We start from the raw sequence: 27,856 nt of genomic DNA, 5'->3' as shown, positions 1-27,856 counted from the left end.
TTTATATGCATTTCTCAATACGTATGTTTACATACACAACTTTTTGTCAGTTTGAATTAATCCAATCCGATTTCAGATTCTGAAACTTCCGTTTACATGAACAAATTTGCACAAGGTATTTTTTAATCTGATTGAGAAGATTCAGTTCTATTATTTTTCCCCACTATTGATCAGATTATTTCAGGCCTACACAATACTATCAATATTTAATTCAAATCAAGTTCAGTCGGATCGATTAATGTTTTTACATGAAGGCTTTTCAAAGCCATTGCGCCATTATTAACAGATTATTTGGGTGCATGTGTAAACCTAGCTTTTGTAAATGCATAGCAAGCAATTCTCATTTTACATCAGCAATTTTGACAAAGCAGAAGCTTTCAACATGTTCCTTTTGATAAACTGAAACTCTTAACATGTAGAACGAGATCATGCCCCACGGCCTCAGTTGTTGCTCTCCGACTCCATGAGGCAAAACCCTTGACCCGCTCACTGTCTGTCCTGATACTGAGGGGCCTCGACAGTAACTTCAAAAGCCAGAGGTGTATCAGATTCAGACAGGCCTGAGGAAGCTGACAGATGAGCCCGTGTTGTGGGAAGCCGAGGAATTTACAGCACACGCCTTTCATCTCCATTGGTGGGCTTATTGTACTGACGACACTAGCCTGGGGAGTCATAACAATAAAACAGGAAGTGTGGAGCTGATACATCTAAACTGCCCTCCCCTCACCTAATCACCTCTCACATCATAACAGCATTTAGTTGCCCAAAATAGTGAGGCTTTTTTTAAGTGATAAAATGTATAAATAACTTCAAAATATGACAGTTTTAAAAAAAAGAGGCCATAGAAGAAAAAGTCTTTTTTTTTTCATTTATTTTGTTAGTTGAATTCCTATAAAGGGTGAAGGAAATGATGGTCACAAAAGGTTTTTCTTTTCTTTTTTCCCCACAAAGTTTTCTGAAGTCACAGTGATTTAGACAACAACAAAACCAGAAACTTCAAATCTTTACATGAAGGAGGAAAGGCAAAGAGTCTACAGAAGGTGGACAACCGTAGCCACACCTTTCCTTCATTATTTCCAACAGCAATATGAAAATTTCAAAGCCTGCTCCACCCATACTCCCCCCACAAAAAAACAAAATCTCAGAAACAAATAGATATAATTATATATTTATATTTATAATATATTTACTCTTTAAAAATATAACTTCAGTCTAGTGACTAACATCTGTACAAACTACAAAAATAAAAATTTAATATAAATAATTTATATGGCATGACATACATTTGAAACAAAACCCCTATGCAGGACCCCCATCCCCTACCCTTGTCTCCTGTCTGCCCAAGCCACTCCTGTCCTTAAGCTTTACATGTGCTTTAGATTGCTTATTTTGCGTTGTCTTCCAGATACAGTAGCTACTTGGTTTGTTTCTGTTAAAACATATTTTGTTAAATAAAGAGATAGAGAGTGAGAGAAGCTGCCACTTACATTAACACTTTTCCCTGCATTTATTCTGGCAGTGACTTGACCAATACTGAATGAGTGAGCTTTTGGCTGAAATTGGACCTAAGAAAGAACTGCATTGCAGACAGAATACTAGGAAGACTAGCACCATAACTATTTATCTGTCCCTACACTTGCCTTATGGGAGAAGCCCAGAGGGCAACTACCAGGTAAACTATTGCGCAGGGCTTTTGCTATGTACAAAGCAGCTAACAAGATGACAAAAAAAGAGAAAACAAACAAGAAAAACAAAAATATCCTTTTGCACTCACACACAATTCCCTTTCTGAATGATATTTGGGTAAACTACACATTTGCCTGATGTCTCCCAAACCTTTGCTGGGGCATATATAGTGACAAACTGAAGCTTACTCATGTATGGCTAAAATAACCATAGAGGAAAAGCAACAAAAAAAGTGTCATTTAACCACCACTTCAAGTATATAAATGTAGCCTGCAAATGAGTATATAACGGAATAATGGAACAGAAAACATTAGACCCATAGTTCTGCTGTTCACTGCACACTGTATAGACAAGAGCATTTCATGCTAACAATGATGAGAAAAAACAACAAACAGATGATAACATTAAGCTAACAGCCATATCAATGACAATGCTGATCCTGAACAGTATAGTGATGCAACAGTTTGACAAATTAATTTTTGTGAGATTAAAAATTAAGAAGGCACAATGGTTGCTGTCAGTAAAAAAGTTCAATAAATACAGGAAAAAACCTGGAAATTTCAACTGAGAAAAACTGTTATCTATATAGGTTTTGATTTTGTACAGTGCAAACAAATATAAGTCAACATCTTTGAACAAAACAGATAAGCTTCCTATTGGCTGCAGTTTAAGAACTTGTTAATATAAAGTTAAATCTTGGCTTATGTTGGGGAAAGGGGTACTGCATATTTTCAAGACACGTCATCTTAAATTTGAAGAGTAGCAGCAAAAAAAAAAGAAAAAAGAACACTGACCTTGCATTTCAATAACCAATATCATTTCACTTATTTTTACATATAGCTCATTTTACAATCTATACATCTGACATTTACACAAGAGAATACACCAGTTATACAGCACATTTTAAAATAGTTTCCCTCTTTTTAGTATTAAAATATATATATTTATAAATGTCTATGAAGACCTTTTTAATAATTTTAAAATAAATCCTCTTGTCTGTGTGAGGTCTATGTACAGTTCAAAGAGATAAAAGACACTGGGCTGAGGTTGGGAACTTCCCAAAAACAGCCAGAGATTCCAGACAAAGGGATGTGGGGGCTGGGAGCAGTCTAGCAATCTTTGGCTGCTTGAATCCATGCACCACCTGTAACACACGTAAAAGATAGAACATGGTCATGATCAGTACAGTATTTTTTCAAAATAATCTAAAATACACAAATCTCTAGTATTGGGATTTGAAATATTCAGCCATAAAAAGGTTAAAATCTTTACCTAGTGTCTGGTTAGCTTGATGCTGGCTTTTTTCTGTGGATTCCAGATCTTGAAGTTCTAAAGAGTCCCTCTTATAATGTGTAGCTTTCCCATATGTTTGAGAAGTCCTCTTAGAGTCATCAAAAGAGTCTGACTCGTTATCCTCAAAACTCTCGTGCATGTAACCCTGGTACGACCCCGGCAAACTGGGGTGCACTGCCACTGTCACAGAGGCTGTTGCTGTTACCATGGTGATGGCATTGTTAGAGCGCTGCAATGTCCCAGGGCTGTGTGCTGGGGCTGTAGTCCTGTTTTGCTGCTGCCCTCTCCCTGGTTGTGGCCCTGGGCCACACTGAGTAGTCCTACGAGGACAGTGGGCCCTGTCGCTAGGTAAATGTTGTCTCCTCTGCCCTTGGTACTCGTGTTTGTTGTCCCATCGTGTGATCTGTGAACTGACCGAGTTGACAGCATTCTGCGTTGACTCGCTGTTCTGTCCTTTAGAGCTGCTTTCATCAAAAGGCTTCACCACCTTGGAGGCAAAAACAAGCACAAAACACATTACAAAAGTGTTCAATAGCAGCTACATCGTAAGCAGTTTGATTCCTAATGTTTTCTGTCAGGTCGACTTACTGTGAGCTTAGGGAAGCTGGGGTTCTTGCTGGCTTCAAGCAGAATATGAGAGGTTGGAGGTTGAGCTGGTGGTGTGATGTATGTGCTTCTGTCACAGTACTTATACTCCTCCTCGCCGATGCCAGAGGTTGTCGTAGTTTCAGAATAGTATTCAGAGTCAGAGGTCTCAGAGAACGCCTGACGTGGTCCCTTGGGGATGTGCCCAGCATAGTACCCATGGTGGTTCATAGGAGGAGGCATGGGCTCAGGAGAGGGACTTTGCAAATGATTGCCGTTGTTAGCGGGTATGACCTCAGCTGGTGGGCCCATAAGTGAAAGCAGTACCGGAAGTAGCACCAAACCGTTCAGGATCCCCAACAATGTCAGTATAGCCAACACTGCAAAGAAGTATCTGCAAAAGAGAACACAAATGAAGAGAATATTAAAGCTAAAGCAGCCACCAAACATCCACAGCATATTCAAACAAGATATGAGACAATGTGGTCATTATCCAAGAGAGGAAGGTCATATACAAGACTTCTTGTAGGATGCTCTTATCCATCGTTTTTTCCCTACATTCCCTCTCCTTGCTTCCTCTGTCCTGGCGACCTGACAAAGCTGGAGAGAAATTCCTGGGTTCCATCTTTGTAGCTAGTGCTCACTCTCTCTCCCTCTGGGAGCCCTCATCTATCACCACTGCCCTGCCACTTCCTGAGGAGATGTGTTTACATTAGTGAGCAGATTCTATGCGTCAGAAACAGTCACCCCTCTCCATTGCTTTTCCCCCTCTGCTTCCCTCCCTCTGGCTAAAAGCTGCCACTGCTGTTAATGCAATTTTCTCCTCAGCAACTTAATACCCTCTCTTATTAAGATCCTGTTTCACCCTGGCCAGGGCACGCCACCTTTGTGTTTACACTGGGAAGGACAGGCCAGACCTTTGCTTTCTACATTTTTCTTCCTCTTACTCTCTCACTCCTCCTGGCCCTCAACAGCCATGTTGGTTCAAGAGCTAATCACGCAACACAATTGTGGATATCTGCTAAAAGGTATTTCTTTCACATGTGCAATAAACTGTTATGCGCAAAACCTGTAAAAGTGACCCTAGAGTCCATCAACAAGAATTCCTGCATTCAACAAGTATTCTGAGTGTGAAGGGTATTTGTTCTGAGAAATATCTCTCTTATTAGTCCAAACCGTTCTGAGTAAGACTAATACTAAGACTAGTTATTTTCTCAGTGGAGGTGACTAATGCAGGAACATTAATCCAGTGCTGAAGACAAGCAGGAAACACCACCCTCCAACTCCAAAGCCAAGAACCTGGAGGTCTGGTTGGCACAAGCACTAGCGGGTCTGGTAGAGCAGTGTAAAGGGGTGCAGAGTTGCTTAAGACTGAAAACTTATGTTTGAACGAAGGGGCCTAGGGAGAGGGTGGTGAATGAGGTTTCCCATGCTTTAGCTCTTGGGTGAGTGCTAGATGTTAGCAGTAAAGGCTAAAGATATAAGGCTGAGAAGTAGAGGCTAAAGATATAAGGCTGAGAAGACCATTATTAGTTTTGCACTTTATACTGGCTTGCGTGTTAACATGTAGGGCTCACTAATAAGCTGCAGGGCTGTGGGGGTGTCTGCGCCTCTGTGCTCCAGCTCAGAACATTGAGGGAGGGCTCTGATTCACCACAAGAAAGACAGTGCATGAGAAAATTAGAGAGCACTCCAGTTAAATGGTTACACTAAAAAGAGACAATTCAGCTGTTTTAGCTGTGGTTAAGAATTCTGGAGGTAAGAAAAAGAGGAACAGAATCTGGAAAAAAGTCTGGAATGTTCTTTTAACCTCCCACCCTCTGACCATTTTTGTTTCTGTCGCATCTACAAGAACCTTGGGTTTAAGAAAGAAAGACAGAGGGGGAAAAGTTCATCTTTGGCATATCTGCTTGGAGCATTCCAGACGTACAGTGGAAACTGCTGTCCACTGACCCGTCTCCTCCAGTGAAGCCATGTGTTTACTTTGGCTGTCTGAGAACCGTCAAACAAATGAATCAAATAACCCTGTTAAAAAGATTACAGGTCTGACGGTCATCGCACCACTGAACCTCCATTTTGGATCTATTTTGGTTTTGTCTCTATCGCGGCTCCCTAAGGAACTGAGCCCGGTACTGTATCACAGAACCTCTGGTTTTAAAAGACTATAATTACCTATTTTCAGTCATTATGCACAGTCAGGGAGAGGTAATATTTAAATTGACCTCTAAAACCCAAATTTCCAAGGTGGCCCGTCGGGGTCTGTGCATACAGCGCGCCACTAACGGAGACTCTGGTCAGAATTATATGCCATTTTTAGACCAGAGACTGAGCTATGCTATGGGTTTCTCAGATGGAGTGGTTTCTCCACTCCTTCCTCCCAATTCTCTCATGTCTGATTCATTAACATAGATGAATCAGACAGCTTGAGTGTGAACCATTTTCTTTTTCAGTCATCTCTCTCTAAGTTGATGGCTGAAAACAGTTAGAAAAATCACATAGTTTGAGTGACACTTTGATAGGAGTTTGAGAAAGGCACAATCATCCTTTCATCACAGTTTGTAATGTTCATTGAAAACATGAAGGCTGTTTAAGAATGGAAAAAATCAGACAAAGCAGCCAACCATCTCTGGCTGCACTTATGTCCACCTTTTGTTAGTTAAAGGCGCTCATTCTGTCTGACAGTCCTGTATACATGAAAAAATTGGAAAAGGGGTGCATGTTTATTTTAATAAGTCAACATTCCGAAAGTGGAGCATGATTTATTTAAGGAGTAAAAAATAAAAAGAAAAAGAAAAAAAGGGGGGGAAAAGACTAAACCATCCACAGGCCCCGCCTGGGTTAGACCTCCAGAGTAGACCTAGTGTTAGGAATTCTGTTGTTTATATAAACTGTAATCTTTTCCATTCCATGTCAGGGGTTGGAAAGGGTGGCTCGTTCTAAGAGGGGCCGCTGAGCTTGTTCTCCTGTTTATTCAGTGTCCCATAGCCAGGAGATGTTTACAGCAATGTATTTATGCTACTCCCCAGCTAGAGGGCCAGACCTCTCTCTCTCTACATCTAAACAGGACCTCCCACTGTGAATGCCCCAGTGCTGGCACACCGCTTGCACCAAATGGTTTGCTCCAACCCCCAATCTTTCCTCCAGCTTTAGCACTGTCCTAAAACAATCTGCTCTAACACCCTCCTGCAGTTATCTGGAAGACCCAAACCTCTTCCTCATATCCAAGTTACTCTTTGGTGCAAAAAGTGGGTGCTTGAAAACAAATGATCAAGAGGCATATTTTACATTTTCAACATGCAGCTATGTTGTGCTGGGTCCTCCAACTAAGTAAATTTTGTGTCATGGGTCTGTTTTTGGCGGCTCTCAAGGTTGTGGTTTGCTTTCAGCAGAGCCCAAAAAACGACTATTTGGCATTTTTTTCTTCCTGTGAATCAGACATTAAACCAGGTGGAAAAGCTGCCCAAATGCAATGGCTAGAGGGAGTTCACAACCAAATCATTGGACTGTTTACCTCCTCCCCGCATTCAGGGTGCAAGTGTGTGCATGTTGAGTCACCGGACAGTGGGTTGTATGTTTACATGTTTACAAGCAGCTGCTGCACTCCATTGATGTTTCCTCCATTTGTTGTGCATTCAAGAAGCTCAAGGATGTTTGTAAGAGTGCTGTGGTGGTCTAAGGGTAGTTAGAGACTGACAACACCAGGTGATGGGGAGGCAAACATTACCACCTGTACCCTAGAGCCACATGGACAACTGTCTCCCTGACTAAGGCCTGCCACCATTTTAAAAGGCAGCATATGGGCCGACCTCAGAGACCGGCCTGGAGAAGTGTCAATCACTCACCTCATAATGAAGTCAAATTCTGAGCCAGCAAGCATGAGCACTCCCAGCAGAGTGGAGATGGCGCCGTCAATCACAGGAGCGAACATATGCTCCATAGCCACGGCTGAACGAGTGTTCCTGTCCCCAATGGCAGTCAGGAAACCCTACAACAGTGAGAAAATAGAGAGAATGAAAATGTATTTCTGCTATTGAAATCGAATAAAGCAAATACTGATGAATTACTGTGCAAGATGATCTTACCAGTGCAATGTGCACAGTAAACTCCACTCCAATACCAACGGAGGCTATAAGGATGACCACAGGAATGGCACTCAGCTTGATACCAATTAGGCCCATGATGCCAAAAAGTTCCACTGTCATCATGGCCAAAATAAAAACCTGGGATCAAAAAAAAAAAAAAGACTAGCACGTTAGCAGCTACATCACAAGAAACTATGTGCATTGAAATAGCTCTACATGAATCACAATGCAGAAATGAATCATTGGGCCAATATCCTCTACATTTCACTGTCATCTGCCCCAAGTATCAGATTACCTAATGGCCATGTCATGGCCACTCCTCATGTCTTCTCATTTTCAGGAGTACGGAAATTAGTGACACTATATGATAAAAGAGCATAAGGACCATTCTGCTTTTGCATTCCTGGTGCAGTGTAGTCTTTAGTGCTTTCCTACTCACGAGAAACTGTTTTTTAATACAGTAAATAGGGAACTTGGTTAAGTCTTTGCCCTGAAAACCTATGATGTTGGCAGGGGTCCCAATTTAGTCATGCTTTAATTGGAGATGGTAAAATCCATTTTACTGTGGCTCCATATAGGCTGTGAAACTGAAGATGACAGAACCGATTTTGAGTAAAAAAAAGAAAAAAGAAAAAAAGTGCTCTAAACAGTTTGCTTTATCATTTAAATAAATGCAATAGGTATTTACACTCAAATGAGTTTGACATATTACAGCTAAGCCAGAAATACACTTCTAGTTTCCTTGATTCTTCATGTTGATCTGAGGACCCCACCAGTCTGTGTGAAACACCTCCTAGCCCCTAAACTAACCCACCCACCCACTACCCCCACTACATCCAGTCCCTGATGGATGGGTTTAGCAGGCCAAGGTCGTGACTGGGCAGATCCGTCCTGTCCCCAAATTTCTGGACAAAGGCAGTTGGAGGTAAAAGCCTTCAGGAGAGCTTTGCATTTCTTCTTTAGAAAGTCTTGCTGCCCTCATTTGAATGACAAAAGAGATGAGGGGGAGAGTACGTATATGTGTGACTGTGTGTTTATATGTGTCTATGCAAGCAGCACCCTCTAGGCAACCCGCAAAGACCCTCCCCAGAAAACTGCCCTGGTGGCAAAGTTATTGAGCTGTGTTGAGGGGATCAGAGAGAAACAAGAGAAATAAGAGAATAGAGAAAAATGCTAGAAAAGAAGAGAGTTAGAAATGGATTAGGGTGAGAGGAAGGCAGACTTACAATGATGCCTGCGGTCCAGGGGTTGAGCAGGAGGATGGCGCACACCAGGAAGGTGCAGGCAAGCACTACGCTGATGGACAGCAAGAACCAGTGGCGCAGACCAATGTACTGTTCCCAAAACAAAAAGGGGTAGCCATTGGGATAGTTCTGGATTCCCTGCCGCATGAACTCCTCGCAGATTGTGCGCACACTCTCAATGGCTTCAATAAAGTCTGAGGCTTGTCTGAGGCCATTTAGGTAAAAAGGAAACTGAGCAAATTCTAGAGGCTCTGCCGCAGGGACTGAAAGAGAAGAGAAGTAATGCTCTTAGACACAAACACATGCCACTTCTGAAACATATCCATAAATACTGTATGACAACCTGTATAATGTCGCCTTCTGGGTTTACTTACTGCGAAGGTTCTCCCCAGTGGTGTCGTACTTATCATGGATCCACTCCCGAGGATGGGGGTAAAAGTTGGCTTGGGAGGCGGCATAGCCCAGCGGATCATTACTGACCCATACCGTCAGGTAGATGTAAAAAACCTCCGGTGGAATGAGACCATCCTCATCCACCAGGCGACGGGATGTAAGCTTTAAAAGAAACAAAATGTGTAAATGTAAGTTTTGGGATAGACGGCAAAGTTTTGAAGCAGTATTTAAACTGAATGAACCAATAGTTGACCACACACCTGGCTGTAGTTGAAAGGGTCTTTCTTAGAGCCAGTTTGTATGAGAAGCTTGTAGGCCAGTGCTCCATCCTCTGTGCCATTGCGATAGCTGTCAGAGGTGATCCTGCCAGCTTCCCAATCAGCATCAAATGTAGCTTGAAGACCTACATGGATCATACAATTAGACCAACTGTGAGAAAGACGTTCAAACCTTCCTACTTTTCTATTCAAAACTCAGTAAACTATGGCAGAAGATTGTTAAAATCACCCCTCCCTTAGATAGGGGGCAAAAAACTTGGGTCAGATTTAATGCCAATCCACACACACAAACAGGCATATAAACCAAAACAGAGCTCCATCTTTCTGCCTGGTGCTGAATAAATGTGTGTGGGCTGAATAAACTAACCAGAGAAAGCCTTTCGTGCTCTCCAAATTACAAAGTCTGGCAACAGCTGAAAAACAGTTTCCACAACCATTCTGTAATTACAGAGATCTCCTCACAAGAAAAGGAAATAGCAATGGGGAGAAATAGAGAGTTTTTAAACTACCTTCAGTTTCCACAGCCTTTTAAAATAAATAGCTTCTTTTCAATTTGTTGGGTTTTAACTATTGTGGATTCACCTCACGGTTAAGCTCTCAGTACAAACTAATGTGAGCAGAGGGGTCACAGACAGTCTGAGATAACCCCTGACCCTCCCATAATCCTCTCTATGTCCAGGTTGGAGGAAGACAAAAGCCGATGACAGAAGTGAACTTTCACTGAACTCTTTCTATCACCTTCAGAGATAAGAGCATTTCCCACACAAGGAGTGAACACAACTGAAAATGCTACTTTATGTGGCATCTTTCACCATATCTATGCAAATTTATTTACTAATATTTTGTAGATGCTGATATATCCTAATCTATGACTAACACAATAGTGCAATACTGACAAGTTATGGTCTAAACTTTTTAGACTAAGATTTAAGCATTTTGAAAAATAGTAGAAAACCAGTAGCCTTAGCAAGCACCACTAATGAAAAAGAGCTCATTGTGAAACGAAGGCTTACCTTTGAGCCAATCCTGGAAGTAGTGCAGCCACATTCTGGGAAGTTTGTGATTGCTGTCTTTAACTACGTATTTTACAGAGTTGAAGGCATTGTGAAGTTGTAGAAGCTGTCTTTGAGAACGTGCATAGTCGAAGCCATCCATGGTAACCAGGTACATGTTATAGAAGGAGAAGTATTTAAACTGGGCAGTGATGAAGTCATACTCCTTTGTATCCCTGGGGACAATATCAGTCAAGTAAAGTCCATCATGAACCATTGTGGTACCATAGAGGCTGAGGCTCAGAAGAGCCACAAAAACGACAACCACTACAGTCTTAGTTTCAGGCTTTAGCAACAGAGGGGCATACTTTTCCCGTGCAAAGCTTGACAGATTCCAGCGAAAGAAGGGCAGAGGCACACACTCTCGTCCCTCTTTGGGCTCCTCCACCTGAGCTAGAAGGTCTCGGGTGGAGCTGGAGGTAGTGAACAGCTGGGAGCCGTAAGGGTCAGCGGTGGGAGTGGGTGTGGATAGGACCATGGATGGAGGACTGGTGGAGATTTGGGAGGTGGGTGGCAGGATGGTGACAATATGTTGGCCAGCTGCATCACACTGGGTGAAGGCCTGCACAGTGGTGGTGATGTGGGTGCTGGTGGTTATAGTTGATCCAGTGTAGGTGGTGGTGGTCGGAGCATGCTGGTGGTTGTCGTTAGCGTCGGAGAACTCCTGAGGCCGGATCTGTATCACCCGAGATGAACAGGGACTGAAGAAAAGAAACATCTCAGTAAACATCTTGAGTACCACGGGCTTTGGCATTGTAAAATGGACTGAGATTAAGTAAGAGGACAGTGCATCTTAGTTACCTGTAGAAACAGCACAGGATGTCCAGTCTTTTATCCTCCCGCCTCTGCAGGTCCAAGCTCAGAATGGCAGGGAAGATCAGCAGAACCATGGCAAAGTTAAAGACCACCACAACTGCTGCCTGAAAAAAAGAGTGAGAGAGAAAGAGAGACTTTAGGATAGAGGCCAAGTCTTTTCGTTCATGAGTTCTACGCTGCCACCCGACTCCACAGCTGCTGTCTGAACTTGATAAAAAACTCTGCATTCAGGATCCCTCGCTGTTTTAGTGCCTCGGATTGAATCCCAGAAAGTAAAATATGCACCCTAAATCAACCAGCAACCCCCTCCCCCATCACTCCACAAATAGTCAACAATCCAAGGAAAGGGTACTCCCAAGGTCACAGCGAGTCTGAGCAGAACCAACCCCCCAACTCCGCCAACCTCAGACAGACATTACATTCTGTATCATTACAGCACAGACCACCCAGGGTTAGCCTGGGGAGATCAGAGAAGCACAGTCTGATGGCTGGGTGATATAGTGATATGTATTCACCCATCTCATTTCCCCCCACCTGAAAAACAGGCTATGGCATTAGTTGGATGTAGGGGTTTGACCATAAAATAGAGAGAAAGAATGTGAGAAAGAGAAACAACAAATGCTGTCCTCACTTTGAATTAACTTTGACTGCTAATTTATTAAAGCCACGTTTCATTGCCCATTTCATTGGTGACCATTACAGCCAGTTTTTCTGAATGGGCAGCACAGGGCGCAATGGTTTATGACATGTACTCGCACTCAAAATACACACTCGTACCTGAAGTGAGAAGGCCCTGAGAGCAGGAATAGGCACTAGGGCAGCCATGAAGAAAGCAATCATGTTATTGATGGAGGTGAGAGCCACACTGGTGCCAGTTCTTCTCAGGCAGTCACCTGTTCTCTCCTATGGAGAGGAATGGCAAGGAATGAGTTGTGATCTTCAACAACAACAGAAAGTCTAGGCAACATTTAATCCCCTAGTAGGCATAATCCAGAGCGTGTTCATGAGATACCTTGAATGGGATGTTAGATCTGGCCTCGGTGAAGGAATGAGCCAGCAAGAACATGTCATCAACTCCAATGCCCAGGGCCAGGAATGGCAGCACCTGTGGAGGAACGCAAAGCTCTGAATTACAGCCAAGCCCTGAGGGTGAGTGTGAATTTAAGACGTTTAGGTGTGCATTTACCTGCGTGGTGGCGGCATTGAAGGACAGCCCCAACAGTGAGCACAGTCCAAGTCCTGCAGCAACAGATAGTGCGACTAGCAGCACTCCTGCCAGCCCTACAGCACCCTGAGATTTAGCACAGTCCCAGCGCAGCATGGTCACGCATGCGTATGCCAGCTGTGCATAGAAAGACACATGTAAGGGAATAGCTCCACACATATGGAGACACACTCATCACATTTCCATTAGCCTTAACTAGAGTTTCCACAGTAATGGATGTCTTACCATGAGCAGATAACCACCTGCCACCCTGATTACGCTGACGTCGGAGAAAGACTTCATGATGTCATTAAGAGTGGTGGTAGAGAAGGCGTAAACACTGGATGAAGAGTTCTGAGGAATGCTCCCATGGACAACCTAGAAACAAAAATCACAATTTTAAACATCCAGAGAATGCAACTACATGATTTTGAGTATTTGTATTGGAAAGAGCATATGTATCTGTCAAATCAAAGATACCTCTTGTGACTCACTGCAATTTAATCAATTTCAGTATGAGCAAAGTCGCTTAACCTAGCATTGTGTTTTGAACAAACTTGTGCACACATTGCAGAACACAAAACAAATATTGAATTACTTTTTCCGACAAGCCAAAAAATATTCATTCTACTGTGGGCCGTACCCTCATCCACCTCTTATTTTATCCTAATAATACACAAACAAGATGCACGAGACCCTATGAAGCTTGACAAGCGAGAAATAATGAGCACAGATGCCAGAGGGCAGAGGTCAGATGGATCAGATGAGATCACATGGTCTCTCAGGCTACTCCATCAGCACCATGAATGGCCGACAAACTTAAGGGGAAAGGAATACCCCAGCACTTTGTTTTTACAGTGCCCTATCCCCCCAACCTCCCCTGACTTCACTTCCCCTTCTCTTGCTCTCTTTCTGAGGCAGTAGACATTATTGAAGGCTCTTCTCTCTCTCTCTAATTTCTCTCTTTCAGTCAACATGCTGGGTGTCAGTTATCACAAAAACAGCTTGTTCCTATAACTGGGAGTTTGTCAGTGGCCTCCTAGGAAGACTCCGTTTACTAGGCAGCTGAGGATTGATGGAATTCAGGCAGACGTTGCCATCCTCTGGTCTAAGGAAAACAACCCTCTAGCACCACTTGTGACCTTATACACTCTTTTTACCTTTCCACCCCAGCCGGGAACCCTCCATGGTCACTGAAACCATTCAGACCTCACAAAGTGACCCTTTGGGATCTGTTATGAAATAGGAAATTACCTCAACAAACTTCCTCTGCCAGGACTCCAAGATGGCAGTGGCCTTGTCCTCATTCCAATTGATGTCATGGATCTCATAATCGTCTTTAAAGTGCTCATAGAGCTGTTTGGGACTCATGAGGAGGAACATGGTTTGAAGAGCCTCCGCACTGTAGGGGGAAATACAGAGGACTAAGTGAGATCAGAACGTACAAATATGCATGTGCAAATACCATTGTGTAGCAAGGTGAGTTAATAGGCAGACATGTTATAATAAAGGCTGAAATAATGCGTGTGGTCCCTCTCAGGCTGCTGTAAATCACACTTCCACTGAGATTAGAACAATGCTCAAATGCTGGGCAGAAGGCCAATGTCCCGCTCTCTGCAGAGACTTTCATTTATTGCAGATTAAACTGCATTGAAAATACACATACACATATGATATTAAATTACAGGTGTCAAATACATTTACTTTTGATTTTAGTTTACCCACAGTTTGTTTACTTTGTATCATATGCTCTTTTTTCTGTTCAATATGTTTTCATTTTCCTCCACTCTGCATTTCAGATCCGTCCATAGGTTATGCGGCTGTCCATCATGTTTAATTGGTCTTTCCTATACTGGGGTCAGAGGTGGAAACTGATCCCTCTTCATGTAAGGAATTCCTTGGATGTGTGAGGTTATTAGGAGTCAGAACGATTCCTCCCTCTCTCTCCACCTCTGTCTCTTTCTGATTTTCTCTCTCACTTTCTCTCTTGTCAGGGCCTCCTAAGAGAGGCCCACCCACATACCCCCTCCTCATGACTCTCCTTCTTTCTTTCCCCCTTTCTCACCTCTGCAAGGCATTCTGGGAGTCCTTTACTCTTTCACCCAGGATCAACTCCTCCTGCCAGTGCATGAACTTCTTGGAGAAACCATGGCAACCACCCTGAAGTTCAGCAGCAATGTCGGGGACCTAAATAAAACAGACCACACATTTAAAATCTACAGACTCATATTAAGACATCGTCATTTGCATTACAACACTGTTCCCACCTGCCATGGGTCCTTATTAGGGGCACTGTAAGGGCAGTCTGTGTCGTTAGGATCCAAGCATGGGCGGTTCATATAGGCATGGCCAACCTGAGCCTTATCCAGCATCTCTCGAAAGCCCTCTAAAGATGTAAACTGGCTCAACTCTTCCATTAGCTTGAGGGGGTCCAGATTCATCCACTGAATGTCAGGCATGCCCCTACAACAACAGACAACAAAATTGAGACACATTTTAAGCAGGCTAAATCAATTCTACAACTTTTTCAAAAGATAGCATGCTTTTTCCAAGCAATCCCCTTTTCCCCTTCCCTGTTGCTGCTTCTCCAAGCCTGCCGGCACCAGTCCCTCCCTGGTGGTGGTGGACTACAGATGCCGCATAAAGTAGCGTTTATTATCCTGTTACACGGAGGGGCATAATGTGCCGGCGGTCTACAGGCTGCTGTCTCTTAACTTTGTGCATCGAGTCATAACGATTACCTCTGCCTCTAAAACATCTTGATAAGGATGAAGGCGGGCAGTGAGAATGCTGGGAAGGGCTGTGCTGACTATCTTGAATGCTGCTTTGAGCTCAGTGTTCTCAACCCCTCAGTCTGCAGTTTTTAATCTATCTTCTCTCAGTCAGTGGGTATTGAGAGAGTGGACTGTTGTCTATTGATGTGCCAAGGACTAATTCTCTAGGTGTAGTATAGTTACAGTTGGACTCTTTTAACATTCTAATTTGTTACAAGGGAAGTATTCAGCAGGGGTGTTTCTTCTGGGAAACACTAATAACAAGAAGATTGCAAAATTTTAACAATATTACATTATCAAGGCCTTGAAAATTAAAACTATTATACATCACAAGAAAAAGAAACAACACTCCCAGTCAACACCTATGTAGCTAAGAAAATGCCTCAGAAGCCAGAGTGATACCCCCTGAGTGAGAGAGGGGCCTTTCACTGTGATGAGTATTTGTGGGTAAAGAAGAATAAAAGTGAATAGTGTCCTAACTCCAGGACCAATCTCACTCTAATAACTCATGAAGAGCAGCTTCAAATAAAGCTGGTCCTCTCCCATTCCCACATACCAAGCGCCTTTGCTCCTGCTTGCAAAGAGAGTCTCCTTTATCTCCTATTTTTTGCTTGAGTGAACCGGCCTGGGCCCTTTTGTTTTTCCATAGATTGCTGCTCTTTGTTCCCTCAAGTTTTTTCTCCCTCCCTCCCTTTCTCTCTCTCTCTCTCTCTCTCTCTCTCTCTCTCTCTCTCTCTCTTTTAGAAAAAAACCCCAGCTGAACTGAAGCGGAAGCCTGAGAGGACATTAGCCTCAGTGGCTAACTCAAGCCCTCTTCATACATGGCCAAATAGTGAAATTAATACAATGAATAACAATATTTTTAAAGGCCACTCATCCTTCTCGGAAAATCGGGGTATTAGTACCGAAAGAGGAAAAAAGTCCCTATGAGAATTGACAGAATCTGTCTTAACCAATTGAAAAAAATGTTTTGTCCAGCATGAATTTAGAATGCAATTTATGGGGGGAAGGGTGGCAGCATAGAATACAATTTTCCTTCAACATAATATAAAGGAGGTATTTTGGGTTGAAGTGTAAACTACAATGTCTAATGTCCACAGTTAATTTCTCCCACTTTTCTGTCCCTCTTTTTTCTCTCTGGGCCCACAACTTGAATAATGCCCATTTTATTTGTTATAGAATACAATTTATCAATTTTCCTTCAACAAAATATTAAGGAGGTATTTTAAACTACAATGTCTAATGTCCACAGTTAATTTCTCCCACTTTTCCGTCCCTCTTTTTTCTCTCTGGGCCCACGACTTGAATAATGCCCATTTTATTTGTTGGACAACTTACAGCTCCAAGCCTGGGCGATTACCATGAGAATGCACAGTGTTACCCAGTGCTGACAAAGCCGGGCCCCCTCCAGGGCCCCCTCACTGATGGACACTCACTCGTAAACTGAAAGAATGCTTACCATTGTCTGACCCAAAAGCTCCCCCCCCCCCCCCCCCCCCCCCCACCCACCCACCCTTCCCTTCCCTCCTACCCACCCAGTAGCAGTCATCTCTCTCTCTCTCTCTCTCCCCATTCCATAAGGGCTTCTTCAGGCTGGGGGGATTGGGTGGTGGGACAGGGGTGCAGGATCAGAGATTGTCCTGTAAAGCCCCCTCACCACACTGATGACAACTCAAGCCCCAGCAACGATGGAACCAGGCTTCAGCTTATCAACAGACTAAATAGAGCTTTTGCTAGGGGCTTGATGTTAGAGTTTGTCACACCCAGCACCGTTTTGGTTGAAGGTAAAGCCCAATTGTTAAAGGAGCACGTGTTATATGGGGATGGGGATGGGGATGGGGATGGGGATGGGGATGGGGGGGTCAGAGCTACAGTTCAGGCACAGTTGCTTATTCTATAGTTAGTTCTGATCTCTTGAGCTTATATATTAATAATAGTCTAGTCAAGCTGTGTATGACTTAATTAGAGATGTCATTATATATTAATTTAGAATAAGCAGAATGCTTACGGTAAGTAGGCGGAGCCTCCCTGCAGCTTGGAGCCTTCCCAAAAGCAGTCCAAAGGAGTCACGATCATACAGGGGAAAAGCTTGTCAATCATCTGGGAGAAATAGCATATAATCTTTGGTAAAGCAGATTTCATGGCACAGAAAAATAGCCCTATAAAAGCTGTCTGAAGCACTAAGCAAAAAGAAATAAGAAAATTATTTGGGAGAAAGTCAAATAACGCATAAAAAAACATGCTTACCCTCTCAATCATGACATTTTCAATAATTGGGACTCCAGATTTGAAGCAAATTTTATTAAGATCCCAGGATCTGTGGGAAGAAATCACACAACCACATATTAAAAGACTGGCCCTCATGTTTGTAAGTGTTTGAAATTCCCTGTAATCCTTCTGGGGGTTGCACTCACTTTCCATAAAGAGACACTTGAACTTTGCTGGCTGACAAAGCAGCCTCCAGGTGGAGCAGCAAAGCCTCCTGGGTAAGAATATTGGTTCCCTCTTGTTTGGGTGTCTGTATGAGCATCTGTGGGGTGAACACTGACTCCTCTCCCTGCTTCTCTTTTGTGTAGCGTAGCTCCTTGCTTACCCGACTGCCAGCTGAAACAGACAGACAACATTGTTTATTTTCAAACATTCAGAAAGGACCTTTGCAGTCATTATGTTTTTATTCCTTCTGACTGTGGATAAAAACAAGCCAGAGGAACAATATAGTTCTATGTTAATGGTCACACTGCAACAATTGTTTAAACAAAGAAACAACCATGATCTTCAGTGAGAGGTTAATGTCATAATTAAACCCAAATTAAACTGAGATTAAACACGCTAGTTCTCATTCCCCTGTGTACTCTCCAACTAACCCCAGAAAACAGATGTGTGGATCACATTTATGTCTCTAGCACACTAAAGAGTGGAAGTACTCCTTATGACATGGCCCACAATTTCACACAAGGTTTAATTAATGGCTAACTCTACACTACTTAGCACAGATTGTGGTTCCTGATTGGAAGGTCCCTCAGGACTTTAGGTCTTTCTTGATCTACATGTCACATCCAAGATTTGAGCAGTAAATTGAAGGAGGGAGCAAGGCAGAAGAGTACAAGCAGAAATGCTGTTCATGTGGTATGTTGAGTCGGAACGAAAAGCATCAAAGAGTGCAGAGGAAACTCCCGAGTCCAGCCTCCTAATTAACGGAGGCGGTGATAAAAAGAGGACGCGGGGTATCTGTGGCCATGCCAAATGCACATGAAAAACACCGGCCCAGATCAGAGCCTGCCCGTCTGCCCCTCCACTTCCCAATACATGATGACAAGCCTGCAGTGGCTGGCTGAGCCCACCGAGCCACTTTTTCTCCCCGGCACATCTCACTGCCTGCTTCAGTTAATTGAGAGAGGGAGTGGAAGAGAAAGAGACATAGAGAAACAGAAGAAAACAGAAAGAGAGAAAGAGAGTAGTACTGTTGTTGTCAGGGTAGCCCACAGCTTTGTAAGTGGCTTAGATCTGAACAGAAACAAAGAAATTGCACCACAAATATAAATTCCATGTGGTTTGCCCTGGAGCTTACAACTTTAAAAATGCAAACATTCAACCTCCTGGTTCCATTCATGCAGCTATCTGACATGCAGGTTACATAAACACATTACTTCAAAAAATGTGGCGGCCTAAATCTGAAGGCTGTATCCATTTGCAAAACGCAAACACGCATTTGTGTCGTTATACGGACAGCATGTTCATATTTAATGCATTCAGGCATCTGCAGGAATTGAGCTCCAATCCTTGGGCCTGTAATTACAGGGGCTCCTGAAGTAAATTATAGCTATTTGTGTCTGGTTCCTCCCATCTGGACCACCCAGCTAGAGGCCCGAGTGGGCCCCGCCGCTCAGTCACCGCTCCACTCAGCCACCCTCCAGATGGGAGCTTTGCTCTGTTCTCTCGGCTCACTGCTGCTGTACACTTAAAGAGACAGGCACGCAAATACTTTCACAGCCAGAAACACAACACAGGAGGGTGGAAAAAAGAACTATGATGCACAAGAGTGATCTGGGTACATTTAAGATTCAAACAGCTAGAACTGTCAAACACAGATGCCTAGGGGGATTTCAAAGCATCTTTGCTTTGAGTTACTGGGGCTGAAACAGGGTAGAGAAGTCCATGTTTATGAAAATAAAATAAAAAGTCAATAGACACCAAAGTGAGGGCAGCATAAAGGTGTTGTGTGATATCGATGCAGCAATACTCCCATACAGAGCTTACTGTCTCCCAAGCAGAGCCCCTCCTTTCTTTGTTACTTTCATTTTTCACAGCCTTGGGGGTGACATCACCATCACAAGCCAATTATCCATGAGGAGGGTCCGACCAATGTTCCCCAACATAGCCAGAAAGGAAACCAGCCTCAATGTCTCACAGATTAGATAGTTGTACAGCGGATCCTGTAAATACTATCTAGCAAATAAAAAGCTGAAGCTAATCTACAGTCTGCTCTAACTGGCTAGGACACAATGGTAGCAAGCTTCAGCTAGCTTGTCTCAAGGTCCCACCCAGGAGCAAACCAGCAAAATGAGCTGGTGTGAGAGGGTTCCCTCCCAGTGGGCAGTATGGAAAGTGACATGTAATTAACTATGGAGAAGAAGCCCCTTGCTCCCCGGTTGTCACCCTGCCAGTGGACCCTGTCAGATCCAATCTCACTCATGTCCACCCTGGCACGGCCTATCCAATGCTCTGCAACATATCACCCACAACTGCATGCTTACATTCACCTAAAATAAAGTTATGGTTACCATATTGATGTATAAAGGGGAGCAAGAAAATGTGGTTTGACTAAAAAAGGTTAAGAACAAAAATCGCTTGGTTACAAAAACAATCATGTTAAAATTAACTGAAAGATTACGCAAAAATGTGGCTTTACTGTCAAGATTTGAGCATTTGAATATGGTGCAGTACCAATAAGTAACAAGATCTGAAACCCAGTGCTTTCTCCATTAGGACAGGCCACCTTCAAAGTGTTGTGGGCCAGATTAGAGGGATTAAGAGGCTTCTGAAAGGACTCACGCTGTTCTGGAGGAAGTCCCACAAGGAAGAGTGCTGAAAGAGACATTTTTACCTGTTTTCACCACCCAAGTAAATCCAAGAGCACAGATACACAGTCGGGTGCCAGTGCGTGCCCACGCACACACTCTCTCATACACACATTCATTCTCTCTTTCTGTTTTCCCCTTTTCTTCCACACACATTAGTATATGAAACCACCAAGAACAAAACAAGCCGGTCCAGCTCTTTCGCCTTGGTCCCGTCAAGCCCCCATAATGTCCATTCCAAGCTCTTTGTTTGATTTTTTCTTCCTCTTCTTTCCAGACACATTATAAAGGCAAGAAGGATAGATTTGGCTCAAGTGCAAATCTTTTTAAACATTTCAGCTTCACTGCAACTCTTAATCACAAGGAGTCTCAATGGCTTGACCATGACTGAGAGAACCACCCCATTTCGCCCCAATACAGTGGCAGATGGAGACTGATCCACCTCTGCCTCTATGAGCTCTAACTCAAGGCCACCAAGAGACTCAATGCAGGTCTTTGTCAACCTAATTTTCAGTCACGTTCAGTTGTTTTCCAACAAACAGGGAAAAAAATTAAGAGAGAAACTCACTACAAAAGCAGCTTGACCTTGTTTTTTCCCAGCAGATAAAACAATGCTAAAGAGAGGGAGGAAGAGCTGGCTTCATAGCTTGTCTACGAGTGTGAAATGCATAAGCACACATGCATGTCCTCCAGTGCATCTCTCTGACAGAACTTTTTGGCCTTGATGATAAAACAAATACACATCACTGTACCTCAGGTAAAAATATTAAAAACAAATCAAGAATACTAAAACTATGCTTGAGCTAACACCTATTCAGACCTGATACTTCTGTCAGCATTGACATAAATTTCCACCGGTTCTGGCATTTAGGTCCTGGCCATTTCCATATGTATAGCCTTCCCTGTACTAATTATGCTAATCAGCCCTAGTGTTGGCTGCTGTGAAAAATACCCACATTAGGCACTCCACTGGCTGCTAATGCAGCTTAATGTGTGGTTGAAACATACATTCATCCCACAGTGAAAGGCAAAAATTTTCCACGTTGCTGGTTTCATTCAAACTGGAAATGAATTTATTGAGCCCAGAAACCATTTCTTTTCCACCACGTACCAAGAAAATGTTTGTTTTTTTTACCCTAACCAAAAGGACAAAGTGTTGAGGAGGACAAAAAGGAGACTTTTTTCCCAAAAAAGTGACCAGTTTCTTTTTTTTCCAGCATGGATCAAAGAGAATGACCCTCGTTGGACTGAATGTAAGAAATACTGTCTGAATCAGGCAGCAAGAGGGGCATCTTCTTGGGGGTCTGGACTCCTCCTGCCTCCGCTGGCGTTGTTCTAGTAACATTAGCTTAAGAATATAAACTAAAAGGTGTACCCTAGCACTTCTGCCATGGAGCTAGACCTCAATTTGCCTCTCTATCCTAGATATGAAACGTGTTCTGTTGCTGCACTGACAACCTTTGGAACTGCATCATGCTCTTAACTACCCAATGGTTAAAAAACAAATGCAATGCCAAATGAACTGATTAGGTTGAGAGAATGAAAACTCTGGCAGAGTGAGCATAGCCTTAATTGGCAACGCTCTGATTTGGGGTAGAAAGTTGCTAAACTCTGAGAAGGGATGCATTCAGGTCTTATGGCTGCTCTTGAGTAATAGGGGCTGGATGGCTGGCCTGTGTGGAGTTGGGGGGGGGGGGTTGAAGTAAACATTTTCAACCGACCCAGGTTGACTCTGGCCTTGTTTGTACTTTCTACTAGTGAGGTCTAAGTCTCAGCAGTTAGAGTTTATTTATGTAGCTGGGGTACTGTGGCTTGCCATTCACCTCCAATAATGCTTCATAGAGCTTTCTTTCTCTTGATTCCGGCACCAGGACTGGAAGACTGTGTATTTTCTAATGAATTATTGCATTTACCTCGCATTTCTTTATTGTTTAGATAACTGCTCTTAACACTGAACTGTCCACATGTGTCTGTATAAATTCTGTGCTTGTGCTGGTTCCACCAGTCTACATGTATGTGGACAAAGTCATTCATGCAATGTTTATATGTTCTTTATTCCTCTCTTCTACTGCCTGGTGGCTTCATAAAACTCAAACGGGCCTGCTACCCAGATATCTGGGTAAACTTTTTAACTTTTTAGTAATGTTTGTACAGCTTGTCTGTGTGTACACATCTGTCAGGCACAATGAAATAGTTCAAAACGGATGAGAAAAATTAAGTTACAACTGTATACGAGTAGATAAACACGTCCGTCTGTTTGAAAAAGTTTGCCGTTTGTTTAGCCCAACACACATTTTGCAATGACCGTTAAATGCCAACAATCCTTTTGGCCAGCATTACTCAAGCATATAATCACATATCAAAGTCTGCTTTTTTCGCCTCTCACCGATAGGCAACTTGTCACTGACAAAGCTTTCCTCATCTTTCGCTCTAAAAAACTCAATCAAATATTAAAATCCGCACAATTAAAAGAAGATGTGGTACAACTTCTCAGTTTGGTGTCAGAAACCAAATGAAATAACTTCAGCTTCTTTGAAAACACAACTTTCTCAATCCTTTCTCTCCCTCTCTTAATTCTCCAAACAAATTCCCCTCTGCAATCCGACACTGCACATAAGAAGAAAACATGAGTAATTTAAGGCTGTAGATTCTAGAATGTTTCTTCTCTCACCAGCCCCCAAACCGTCACCCTACATTTAATTTTATCACCTCTTTCTCACGCCTCGCGCGGCAAACGAAATCACACTTTCCCAAGAATTATCCAATGATTTAAAAGGATAACTCACCCAAAAAGCTTTATGTCTTGCATTTTTAACTGGGACATAAAATAAGATATTCTGATGAATGTCTCAACTGTCTTTCATTGTATGTAAAAAAAAAAAAATCATTACCATACAACTTTCACAGTCAGATATAAACACTGATGTATTTTAGGCCAGGTTGGATAGATACTGTGTATCTACATTCTGACTTAAATTACATTTTTTAAAGGTTTTTATGGACAAAACACAGTATTCTTCACAGGATGTCTAAACCTGATTACTAAACTGTAGGTTAATTTTTATAAGACATCTAAACACAAGGTTGCTGCGTTTTGCACATCATTTGATGGAAGGCGGAAGCAATTACGGGTGGTCCCTGAGGACATGGACACTTGGTGGCCTGTGTGTCATTTGGGTGGGGGCTAGAGCAGAGGTGAAAGAGGGACAGTCACCGCCTCAGGGGTAAGGAATGAGGAGCCATATTCTCCAAAATGCACAGCTGGGCAAGTGTGAGATCCACAGGCCCTGGCTGCTTTACTATTCTTTATAGCTCCCCCAAACACAACAGATTTGAATTTTTGTGACAAAAAGGTTGTAATATTAAAAATGTAACCGATCTATCTTTGAAATGTTGCAATGCCTTTGCCATATTAATTTTATGATAAAAGGTTTTGTCTTGGCAGGTCACTGGAAAGTCCTCTTAATATATGAAACTATTTAGCAATCGCTAACAGCACCAGAGACATTTCTAAATTCAATTCCCAATCACAAGATCTATTATAAAACTCTTTTGTTTGTCCCTGTGACTTTTTATGTGTATGTGTGCAGAAGTGAATGTGTGTGCCTGTGTGTGAGAACTAACCTCTCCTTGTTACCATACCACTTACTCCCCATTCAGCCCAGAGCAGCTTTGTCAATGGGCTATTGGGGGAAACAACACAGGCAGAAACTTTAGAAACACAGGCACTGCCTCTTAAAGGCACAGCGTTCCTTTTCAGCACTTTGGCGTTTCACTCCAGGAGCCCCATGCTTTATGCCTGCTTTACATTAAAACACAAATTTCACTGCCAACATCTGACAACTCCCTTTGCTTTAAACTCCATCTAACGTTCCCACCAGAGAGCGTTAGTTCATATATCGCGACATTTACAGTTCTGAATATTTCAAAAGTAATTATAAACTTTTTGCCTTCTGACTTGCTCAAAGCCATATTTTCTGACAATGATATTGTAAAAAAACAAACAAAAAAACACGTTTTTTAAATAAACCAATGCTGAGCATGAACATGAACATGTTTTATTTTCAAGTAAAACTACAAAAATAAAAGTACAAAATAACGACTCCCCTTGTGTGTGTGCATGTTGTGTGTGTGAGTGTGAAACAGGTGGGTAAACTTCAGCTGTATTCACTTTTTTTGGTAAAGGGGGGGTGCCTTTATTGTTGAATGGAACCCAAGAATAGTGAAGGACCACACAGCGAGCATGAGGGGGAGGGTCAGCACCTCAAAGATGGCTAACGATTCACACACAGCCCATCTGTGCAGGGGATCAGCAGTGTGGCGAAAGCCTAGGGGGCTTAGAAGGAATTTGGCAGTGTGAAAACCAAATAAAGCTGCCTGAAAATGCACAGATAAGTGAGGTGCACGGAAAGGACGTCAAACGGGAAAGGGGAGAAAAAGAAAAACATCAAGCACAGCTCCCACCGCAAACAATATAGGCTGATGGGGAGAGAACAAGAGAAGGCTTGCATGCGCTAGGAAAAAGAATGCTACGTGTGCGTGACAGGAGATATGGAATTCCAGAGGCCACGGTCTATGTCCGCTCAAAGATCCCGAGACTTCATATCAGAAGCCCACACAAGGTCTAGGTCTATATCGCCCGACAACAGCACCACAATCACATTTTCAATCAGTTAAGCTTTGTTAAGCTAAGCAAAGACAGTCAAATTGTTTGGGAGAGAGATCTAAAATTGAGTTGCACTAAAAAGGACTATGTAAAACAGTGTCAGGCACTTTGCAAAGTGAAAAGTCACAGCATACAGCTCACAAATAACTTGATCCTGCAGATCTCCACACCGATCAGCCCCAAAAACCCACCCACACAGCGAAACATGAAAGCTTGGACTCACCTTCCACCCATAGTTTCTCAATGTCCGTTTCAATGGCAGCGACCCTCAAACCAACAGACAGGGCTCCGAACACAAGCAGTCCAATGAAAAGGACTTTTCCACAGTGTCGCTGGATGTGACAGCCCAGAGAAAAGAGAAAAGCCTGGAACCTCGCCCGAATCCACAGTGGTGCTTTCTGTCCCACAGCTTTCCCCTGAGACACAAGAGAGGAACACTTATTCACATGTACAGTGATGCTATTTTAGATCAGTTGTAACACACGGTGCCCTGCCAGGATAGTGAACTGTCCTGACAACGCACAAATCAATATTTAGAAGAGAGGTTTTTTTCTTTCTTGTAAGACATTTCTAAACGAGACACTGTCTATTTGTTGTCCATCAGACAATGTAAAAGATGTTTGACTACAAAAACAAAGCAAACCAACTGAAAACAATAAGTGAATGACTTCAAAATTCAGTTTGAATACCAGTGTGACAATATCAGAACTGTTTTCTCATTAATCCACCCTAACCTGTATAGTAAACACTAAAATCTCAACAATTTCATGTGTGTTCCTATATAACATGGCAACTGGCATGAGTTGGAGAACTTCATAGGCCTGTAAAAATGTTTGTTATTTTGTTATATATTTGTTTCTAACTTGTTGCAATAATTTCTGTAATTTTTCAATTTTATTTGTCACAATTAAATTAAAATGTTCAATGAACTTCTTGTTTTCAAGTTTAGTGGGTTTAAATTGTTTAAGTGCATTACAGGCCTCAGGTTTCTCATCTGGTCTGGATTCAGTGCTCATCTTTTTGTTAAGAAAGATGGTGAACTTTATAAGAATTAACCATATATCATACAACATAACAGCTAGGCCTATATAAAAGCTTAAAAGCTTTAGCCTTAAAGGGTGGAATGCTAAAACATATAACCTCAAATAAAAGCTGTCAAACATGTGTTTCTATAAAGTAAAACTATTTCAAAGTAGGCTACTTGGTTCTTCTGTTATAACACAGCAGCGTGTGACAAAGACAGTGATTTTGTAAGCATTTTCTAGCTTACAAACATTTAATATTACATTTAAAAAGATCAGAAGTTTAATTCATGTATCCAGACTTTGCAACAACCTCACAAGTGTCCTGTAACTGGCAGTCCTATCTGCAGTATAACTGGACATGTTTTGGTTTCACTCATGGGAGTTTTGACACATAGCCAAGCGTTCATGCGCTTCACTGATGCTTTGTCAGATCAAACTTAATCAGTGAATTCCTCAGCAGGACGCGCGCATTGTCAAACAAACACGCTATATTGTATCTAGACCAACCGGGCTGTACTCTGAGGCAGCTTAGAGAAGTGTTAAACGTGAAAAATACTCAAAACGCGCGGACTTGAAGAACTAAATGAATGGAGACTCGGCTCTCATTCATAAAAGTCGCTGTCCGCACTCATACTTTCATATTTAGCGTCGTTCACTTGCCCTCTAAAACGATTTCCACCTAATAAGCTTTGAGATGTAGGCTAAATGTTGCCTTTGATCATTTCCTTCTCACTAGCCTAAAAAGAGAAGTAAATTCCCTTCAACACTTCCAAAACTACGCTAAAGAACGTAATTAACAGTTAGTTCCCTGGCTCCCTGAAATACTAATGCACGAACAACAACAACGTAGTGCGTATTTGTGTATTCCAACGGAAAAGCGTTTGTCACCTTAGAAATCTGTTTTAACGCAAAAGCGGCGTGGCAGTAACTGGGTCTTCGGATGAGGTCTGAGTTCACAGGCGGCGGAGAGCGTGTGTAACTTGGGGGTAAATCTCCTAAAACACCACCGGCCGGTCCCGGGTCTCTGGGATCCGAGGCCATAGTCCAAACGGGAGGCAGAAAAAGCGCAGAAGAAAGTTAAAGACAAACGCGGTGCTTTAGGCAAAGACGATAATAGTAATAATCCAAGATTCGCGACACGCGCATCCACCGGGTTCAGCTTTAAGAAGTATTCTCTAGTCTTTCCTTGAGCCAAAGTCTTCCAACTCCATCCCAACATTATGTGCTCGAATCCGTATAGATCCTTCGGTCTTCATTCGTCCAGCTATAGCGCGTAACTCGTTTTAAAGCAGAAGAAAGTCGCGAGCGGATTCCGCCAGTCTACCTCTGATCCTGTTGCAGTAACACTTGGAGAGGTAGCCCCTTTGCAAAGCCTGAAAAGGGTGGTTTGATGGAAAAGTGCTCTGGTTCTCATTGGCCGAGGAAGAGGCAAATTACTTTGCAAACATCTCCTATTATTAGCTGCTAAGCAACAGCTCACCAAAGTGGCGAGAGAGGGAGACCACCCAGGCAGGCAGCCCCTCACATCAGCGCCGGGAGGGGGAAGTGCTAGAGGAGCTCTTTCACTGCACTGCTGCTCCGCTCTGCACATTCCCAATAGCCTCAGCTCGTATTTTAACACGCTATCACACAGGCCATCTATTGATACTACAGCCACACATTTCTTTTATACTGACAGTC

General features: G+C 42.8%; 1 protein-coding gene across 1 annotated transcript; it reads right to left on the bottom strand.

Moving 5' to 3' along the window:
* Window positions 1-860: 860 nt before the first annotated feature.
* On the bottom strand, window positions 861-27,505 carry ptch2 (patched 2). Its single transcript, XM_084120493.1, has 22 exons — window positions 27,065-27,505; window positions 25,375-25,567; window positions 17,822-18,011; window positions 17,655-17,724; window positions 17,416-17,507; window positions 14,901-15,096; window positions 14,699-14,820; window positions 13,888-14,035; window positions 12,880-13,011; window positions 12,616-12,771; window positions 12,442-12,534; window positions 12,207-12,332; window positions 11,415-11,533; window positions 10,575-11,314; window positions 9,544-9,686; window positions 9,265-9,445; window positions 8,873-9,153; window positions 7,647-7,784; window positions 7,407-7,549; window positions 3,568-3,958; window positions 2,959-3,466; window positions 861-2,830 (listed from the first exon to the last, which is right to left on the bottom strand). The coding sequence occupies exons 1-22, from the start codon at window positions 27,215-27,217 to the stop codon at window positions 2,796-2,798; spliced, it is 4,350 nt and encodes a 1,449-aa protein (XP_083976619.1). The 5' UTR covers window positions 27,218-27,505; the 3' UTR covers window positions 861-2,795.
* Window positions 27,506-27,856: the final 351 nt, after the last annotated feature.

This window comes from Abramis brama (genome assembly GCF_963993115.1).
Source record: "Abramis brama genome assembly, chromosome: 7".
Lineage (NCBI taxonomy): Eukaryota > Metazoa > Chordata > Actinopteri > Cypriniformes > Leuciscidae > Abramis > Abramis brama.
Note: the sequence above shows the minus strand (reverse complement) of the source record. Positions and strands in the feature narration are given on the sequence as shown.